Source organism: Geospiza fortis, unplaced genomic scaffold (genome assembly GCF_000277835.1).
Source record: "Geospiza fortis unplaced genomic scaffold, GeoFor_1.0 scaffold1, whole genome shotgun sequence".
NCBI classification, from domain to species: Eukaryota; Metazoa; Chordata; class Aves; order Passeriformes; family Thraupidae; genus Geospiza; species Geospiza fortis.
In genome coordinates, this window is record NW_005054320.1 from 894,604 (window position 1) to 902,911 (window position 8,308).

At 39.8% G+C, this 8,308-nt stretch overlaps 1 protein-coding gene across 2 annotated transcripts; it reads left to right on the top strand.

The window, feature by feature from the left end:
- Nucleotides 1–2,820: 2,820 nt before the first annotated feature.
- ABHD10 (abhydrolase domain containing 10) lies at nt 2,821–7,132 on the top strand. Of its 2 annotated transcripts, XM_014306868.2 has the most exons (4): nt 2,821–3,030; nt 3,859–3,970; nt 4,902–5,039; nt 6,085–7,132. In XM_014306868.2, exons 1-4 carry the CDS (start codon nt 2,966–2,968, stop codon nt 6,424–6,426), a joined length of 657 nt encoding a protein of 218 aa, XP_014162343.1. In that variant the 5' UTR covers nt 2,821–2,965; the 3' UTR covers nt 6,427–7,132. The 2 variants fall into 2 exon arrangements, with proteins under 2 accessions (XP_014162343.1, XP_030912541.1); XM_031056681.1 differs by lacking the exons at nt 2,821–3,030; nt 3,859–3,970 and adding an exon at nt 4,641–4,759.
- Nucleotides 7,133–8,308: the final 1,176 nt, after the last annotated feature.

Below are 8,308 nucleotides of genomic sequence, written 5' to 3' on the forward strand. Positions count from 1 at the left end.
GGTAAGGGAATGGCCGCGGGGAGCTCGGAGCAGAAGGGTTGCCAGTCGGAGGGGAGAGGATGTGTGTCGGTGCCGACTGTGATGGCCGCCGTGCGGCTCTCGGGCAGCTGCGGGTGGCACCCTTTCCTCCGCTTCAGCGCCGTCGCCATCGGGAAGGGCCGGGGCGCGGCTCTCCGGTGGGAATGGGCATCTTATACTCGATCCCCTTCACACGGGGTTCCTGACAGCCTTCTCCCCGCCTGGCCCGCGGGGGAGCTCGGTGACTACGCCCAGGGCAGGGCAGCTGCTTTCCTACGCGTGTTTGGTTGGCTCTAAACTCTTGCCCCAGTGGGTTTTGAGGAGCTGGGAATCGTGCGCCAGCGCTTGATCGGGTGTGAAACGTGCCTGCCTGTAAAGCTCCGTCAGGCACCTGAAGAACTTCTGAGTGAGCTCGGCCTCTGCCCAAACACGCAGTGTCCTTTCTTGATGTGTCCTTGTCTGAGCTGTTGAGTTTATTCATTGCCTTAACTGGACAGGTGAATCTCATCTAAGGTTGCTCAATGAGTAAAACTTTATTGCTACTACGGGTGCACATTTTGTAGCTGCATAAAAGCTTGAATACAGTGGGATTTTGTTGCTGTGTTCTTGTCCCTTTCTGTGTGTTTATAACAGTAATATTTTCAGAGTATCTGTTTATTTGAGTGTGTCTTTAGGCGCTCTGGGACCAGGCCATGCAGCAGTTCCTGCTTTAATGTGGATGGTTGCATGAAACTGAGTGTGGATGGAGTTGAGTCCATTTACCTGTCACAGCAGCATTAATCTGCTGCTGCTGGGAGTGGGGAGATCTTTGTGCAGGAATATTCGCAGAGTTCAGGGAACTTCTTTGGCTTTGATGTATAATGTAACGCTGGTCTCAGTCACAGTTTCTGATGTTCATGAAAGTTCACAGTGGTTCCAATATTAAGAGAATTCCATACATACCATCAGGCAAGGGTCTTGTGGTCTTCCTACAGCTATCACCTTCTGTCTGTAGCTTGCTTTTATAAACACTAATACCTGCCTTACACCCTTCAGAAATGCTTCCCTGCTCTTAATAAGGTTTTTCCTAAAATCAGGAGTAGAAATTACTGGGTAGTTGCTGATGGTTTTGTTTGTCTGAAGAGAAATCTGAGAGGGTCACAGCATTGAGCTTTGCTTTTGGGTTGGCTGCGGTGCTTGCTTTAGGGGTTTGCGTTTATTCAGGTTGGAATTGCTGCTGATGCTTCCATTAACTTGTTAAATGGAAGAATAGTTTGTGAAATAGCTTAGGCAGTGTTTGTGTCTTGCAGCTGCAGTTGTAACCCTGCCCAATGTCAAAGTAATTTGAGGACACCTCCAGGGTGCTGCAGCATGGAAGACAAGTGGCTTCAGAGATGGCTGTCAGGGCTTAAGGGGGAGAAAAATATTCCCAGTTATTTTTCTATTAAATTTAGCACTTCTTGGATCATCTCTTATTGGCACTTGCACTCTGCTGACCCTGAAGAAGTGACTGGCTCAGTGAGAGACACACACAAATCAAAAGCCACAGTGTGGATGCATCTGATTACCTTTACTATGGAAGTCATTCACCTTTCTAAACAACTCATGACTCAGTAGGATAAAGAACTACCTCATTGTTTGAGGAGCAGTTTAATGGTTTTAATCTATAGTTCAAATTAGGCCATTTCTGTTGGACTGTAAGAAAGTTCTGAATGCTAGCTGCACCCTGTATCTGTTACATATCCACACTTACTCATGCACATCCAAGTTTAACAACAAGCTAACCCCCCAAAACCCCTTGAATGTAATCTCTCTGGTAGTGACAGAACTCAAGGCTGCAAGACAGTTAAGTGGTGTGATATTGTCAAGGCTTGGGTTTTGTACTATTTATCTACTCCTGACACTTTATTTTGGGTTGCATCATTTCTGTGCCCCCCTGTTGAAGAGCCTGTAAGGTTCTAATCTAAGAATTAAGAATGTCAAAGTCTTAGAATACTTGACCAAGCTTTCAGTTTAACAAATTACCTCGCTGTGTTGGATAATAGAGTGGATTAAGTCTCCTTAACAGCTCTCTAGGAATTACTTGTCCTCACCTGCCGTAGAGGTACAATTGACTGCTAAAATTAGATTAAATCCTGTAGCAGCTGTTGAGATTCAGCAGAATTATTAATTAGTTAGCATTTCCTCTGTTAATTTCCTTGTTTGATGTTATTTATTTCATTTGGTTTAAACAATGCTAATGTTGTTTTATGTTCGTCATGATGAAAAAGTTAGGCGCAAGATTCTTTCCCAGTTCTTGGTTATGAACTTGCCCCTATACCCCATATATTGTGTGGATCCAGGGCTTTGATAAATGTGAAGTTTTATCCTTCAGTTTTAATTCTAATGAAAAATTTGTCACCTCCTGTACTTGTAAGCTTCCATTACACAGAGTACACTAGTCTCAAAATTATGCTTTTTGAAAATAAAAGTCTAAACTAGGCAGATATTAAATGGGAAGATTTTTTGGTGAAATTAGTAAATGTGTTCAAGATGAAACATGAGAACTGATGAAGTCCTGGAAGTCTGAGAGTTCGTTTGCAGTCAACCACTTTGCTAATTGCTGAATGAACTCTCTGCATGGTTGGCATTTAATGATTTGAGAATGAATCACAATAAACTTTGTCTTTCAGGTTCATCAATACATGTCAGTCATTAAAGAATGTAGGAGATGCTTTTTTCATCTCTCTTGAGCCAAAATACCTTATTTTCACATAATGTGTCCATATTTGCCATATCCTGGGTTTATAAAAACTTGTGTTTCTGCCAGGGTTATTGTGATGATTGTACTAAATAGCTCCTCTTACTAGTTTGCAGGCTGAAGTCATCGGTCAGCTTTCTCACTCGACCGGATCGACCAAATATTGCTTATCAGAAACTAAAAGGAAGAAATCCAGGGGTTATTTTCCTTCCAGGCTTCAATTCAAATATGAATGGTCAGAAAGCAACTGCCCTTGAAGATTTCTGCAAATCATTAGGTCATGCCTTCATCAGGTACATAGAGGAGTATTGTTCTTGAGAAAATGAAACTAGTCTCATGAGTTGTGGGAAGGCTTTTAGCATAAATACATAAACTTTGGCATTTGGATTGGGATGCTCCCTGTGCTGAGGGAGCTCATATACAAGACAAGAATTTTTTCTTCTGTTTCCCAATGTAGGATTTCTGTCAGTAGAGAGACTGAGGTAAATCAGGAGACTATATTCTGAAAGTAACTCAGAAAATCAGAGGATTTTATGTAGTATAACCAGCGCTACCTGTTACAATCAGGCTGTAGGCCCAAAAATTTAAAATTAAGGAGCTGGAATTCTGTTTTTTTAAGTTACCACTATAAGCACTGTCCTTTTGTGCCAAGTCCAAATAAGTTACCCTGTGGCTTCTGTGGCTTTAGAAGGACATGCCCCTGCTTGATGATGCTGTCCTTTGATAGATGAGGTTGAATGCTGTCTGTCTCAATGTGTCATAAGTCTTCGTGTTTGGGTTCAGTTGTTTGAAAGAGTTTGTACATTTTTAAAGTACCTTTAAAATTCAAGTGTCTGAGGGGTTTTTTTTTGTCTGTAAGGGAAATTTTTTTTTGCCTATTCTTGTAAATTATGATTTTCTATCAAATGATAGAGAATGCTGCATTGCATAACTTAGTTGTGTTTGTTGTATTTACACTGGCTTTGTGTGATTTCTGGTCCTAGTGATAAACAGGACCAAGTAAGAAAATACTCACAGTGGTATCTTGTTCCCTGCTGATTTGAGTATACAGTAGTATTTATTTAGTATCTGTGTTGCTGTAGACAGTACTATGACTTTCGTGTTGATGGTTATTTTTTCAGATTTGACTATACAGGATGTGGAAGTTCAGATGGTAAATTTGAAGACTGTACAATTGGGAAGTGGAGAAAAGATGTTCTGTCTATACTGGATGAACTTACAGATGGACCACAGGTTATATTTTATTTTTAAATATAGAATGCTGGTTTTCCCTCAGGGTAGAACCTTCATCAAAAATATGCCATAATAGCTCTGGTCAGCAGTAGCTTTTGCGGAACAGCTGACCCCTGCTCACTTCCAAGCTGGATCATTTGAGTGGTCACATTCATAGGAGCTCTTTTGCAGGCAGGTAGATCACAAAATCATGGAAGCATGTGTTGGCAGGACCTCCTGGAGGGTGTTTATTAGAATCTCCTGCTCAGAGTGAGTCTGTTGTCCCAGAGAGTCTGAGAAAGCCTCATGGTGGAGGTGCCACCTGAGGGGGACAAGGGATTGTTTCTGTGCAGTGCAGGCCTGTTAATGAAAAAGTATGTCACTGTCCCATGCTGATGCATTAATTAAAGGATTTGCAGGAAGATTACAAGACACTCCATATGATCAAATAGCTTTAAAAAACAGGCAAGAGAACCAGCATTTGATTTCTTCAGTTACTTTAGAAATTGCTGTGAGAAACTTGGAATCTCCTACAACCTAGAAATACCTAATATTGTGTTTAAAACAGTTTTGTATTATGAATTGCTTTTGTTTACTTCTTTCACTGCACTGAGTCTTTACGATGTGCATTTATCTTGAGAAGGAAACATAAAAGTATGCATATGATACTGAATTGTTTCAACTCTCATTTTGTTTACAGTGTTTCAGTCTCAGCAATAACCAGCCATGCCAAACAGAATAATAAATACCAGATCTTGTGGTGCTTACTCAGGCAAAATTTCCATTGGAGGTGACAGCAGTTCTGCCTGGGTAAGGACAGCAGGATTATGCCCAAGGTTTATATATTTAAACCAAGTGAAAACAAGATATTTTGTGCAAGAAGAAAAAAATCTATTAGCCATTTCCTGTAAAACACTATATTTTCTTCTGTTTTTAAAATTTTGTTTTCCAGATTCTGGTGGGCTCCAGCATGGGTGGATGGCTGATGCTTCATGCTGCAATAGCACGTCCAGATAAAGTAGCTGCTCTGGTTGGAGTTGCTGTAGCAGCAGATCACGTTGTAACAACTTTTAAGAGGCTTCCTATTGAGGTAAATGTTGATGGTTGACTTTTGTGCAGTCTAAAAGTCTTACCAAGAATTTAAGAAATGATGTTATTTAAACTGTACTTTTCCTGCAAATTTTAGGTTAAGTTTTCTGTGTTTGATTAATGTAAGCTTACAGTATGAGACTAGTGTGAGCACTAGCCAGAGTGTACTTATATTACTGTGGTTTAGAGGATGTGAAGTCAGATCCCTACTGTTTGCAGTTCATTAGATTTCAGTTTTGAATATCTTATATTTGCATTGGAATTGGATCCTTGTGCTTGGAAGGATGGAGAAGTAGCCACTAAAGTAGTTGAGGTTTCACTGGACGAGATGCGTATGACACAGATTGTTTGCATAGAAAGGAAATTCTTCAGATTAGTGTGTTTGTAAAGACTGTAAGATTTAGGTAGTGGGAACTGCTCTTTTGAGATTCTTCCTTGATGGTGATAATATCTAGTCTTCAGGAAAGTAAATGAGGTGTTACATGGCAATAAATAATGTGTGCCTTAGAATAATGAAAATATTTTCCCAATTTATTTGGGTTTTTGCTAAGGTACTTTGTAGTGTCAGTATTACTATTTAGGACTCAGAATCTGAAAATACGTAAGAATCTGGAAATGTAGTATTTAGAGACACCTACTATAGCAAAGACTGAAAAGACTGATCACTGGACAATGTCTTTTCCCAAGGATTTCCCCTTGTTTGAGGATCAGTGAACTGATTGAAGCCAAGGAGATTTACTGTTCATGGTGGCTATACATATTTTTCTTTTCTGATAGAGTCTGGCTAAGAAACGTAATTTCATTGGTGAATTTTAACTAGTTTAATTTGCAGGAGAGATTTGGAGAGGAGATTTTGTGACATGGTAGGGGATTTGTCCTCTCAGATGCTGTGAGGAGAACAGGAATACACCCATGATAATAAAAATCAACAAGGTGAAATTTTATGCTTGGGGGAGTCTTACTGCTTTTAGAGCAGAAATAAGATGAGGTGCTCTTAAGTACTCCTAACATGTGTTTTGTCCATTCGTTGCTCTCTTTTTATATAGGCACAAAAAGAAATAGAAGAAAAGGGTGAATGGAAGTATCAAACAAAGCATAATGAAGAAGGATATTACTCCTTGACCTATGACTTTATCAGAGAAGCAGAAAATCACTGCGTGCTGAATAGTCCTATTCCTGTGACATGTCCCATACGTCTTATTCACGGCATGAAGGATGGAGATGTCCCTTGGGAGATCTCTGTGCAAGTTGCTGACCGTGTTTTGAGCAAGGACGTGGATGTTATCCTTCGCAAAATCGGCCAGCATCGGATGAGTGACAAGGAGGATACAAAGCTCCTTGTGAATACTGTTGATGATCTAATTGACAAGCTGTCAACAGTAGCATAAGCTCAAGAGTAGCATTAGTGCATGAACTCTACACCTGACTCTTTTCCTTGAGTAACAGAAGCCTTGTTCTTACCCAGATGGTGGCAGGCTTGTGACTGTCACAGTAGGAACTGAGCTTTATCTGCTGTTTCCTTACCTCTGTTTCGTAAATACAGGAATTGTATTATTGCTGCATTTGCACACAGTCCAAAGTGGGAAGGAGTGTTCAGAACCTCTCCTTCACCATTTTACCCTTTTTTTTCACAAATTTCCTACAATTTTGTACTGACATGTTGATTACTTTTTGTTGCTATTGGCCTGTACAGTAAAACTTTATTTTCACGTCTTTGACACCTGTTACTGTCCTTCCGCTGTAACATCATTGTAACTTATGTCTAAACCATCTGTGCAAGGCAAACTACAACTTGAGTGTTTACTGAAGTTAGTTATTAGAATAGTTAGTACCGTGAAACACAATAAACAGATTTCAGGTAAATGGTTATTTTGTTCTGAAATGCTGTTAAAAAGTCGAAAGCACATCCTGATGGTGTGCTTGTGGTAATGCATAGGGAAGAATTGGACTTCGAAGAAAGCAGGGCCTCAAAACCTTAAGAGCTCTTTATCTGTGCTTGTCAGGAGGCTGTCTGTGATCTCCAGGCTACCATTTGTTGTTCATTTGTGGGCCTACTGTTAAGGAAACAATAAATAATCTTGGTGTAAACTGAAACTGGATCATTAAGATGACTTTAATAGTAACTTCTTTAAAGTAGGGACTACAGTGCCACAGAGCACCGTTGCCTCTTTCCCATGACTTGAGAGCTGTGGATTGCTGGGCAGAGTGTCTTCTTCAGCTGCATGAGTCCAACCCTGAGAAGCTGTAAATGGAACTTGATAGTTGAATAAGTCTTAAAATGTAAATCCATAGAATTTATTAGGAAATTGATTTAATTGCAAATATGACTGTTACCTGGGTTTTGTACAGAAATACAGTACCATTCGTATACTTGAGAGAGAGGCTGGAAATAGCTCTGGCTGGCCTTAATGTGTAACATCAGTCAAAAGCATATAATTCTTTCTGGGTTTATTATTTGAAGTAGTAAATGGCATCACTATTGTTACCTTAAAAGACTAGAGCTGCTGGGGGTAAGGTATTTCTAGAGAGTTTGTCATTTTCAGTTTTAGCTATGTCAGTAGAAATGTGCTGAACAGGGCTTTGCTGAGGCAATGGGTTTTAATTTAAAAAAACCACCACAAACAAATAACTAAAGTTAACAAAAAAACCACACAGCAACAACAAAACCAAAATTTTGGATGAGTTCCTGTGAACTACAGTTCTATTTAGGCTTGCAAAAACAAGCTGTGATGTAAAAAATCTGAATTTTGATATTAGAGTAAAAAAAGATGGCTCTTGTTTGGATGCATATTTTCTACTTCAAGTGTACCAATTCCCTAACATAGTCATAGAATGGTTTGGGTTGGAAGGGACCTTAAAGATCATCTGGTTCCAACCACCATCCTATGCACAGGATATATTCCAAGAGACCAGGTTGCTCAGAGCCCCATCCAACCTGGCCTTGAACACTTCCAGAGATAGGGCATCCACAATTCCTACAGGCAACTTGTTCTAGTGCCTCACAGTAAAGAATTTTTCCCTAATTATCTGATCTAAACCTAGTCTCCAAGTTTGAACCCCTTGTTCTGTCACAACATGCTCTTATAAATAGTCTCTATCCAGCTCAGGATGATCTAGATTGCGATAATTACTTGAGGAAATTAGAACATTTCATGAAATCTTGTTCCCAAATATTTCTGGCATAGACTGTTCTTCTCTTTGTATCACTATGCAATTCACTTTAGCTTTAAAACCTCTGAAATATGTTTCTAACTTTTGAGAAAGTTAATT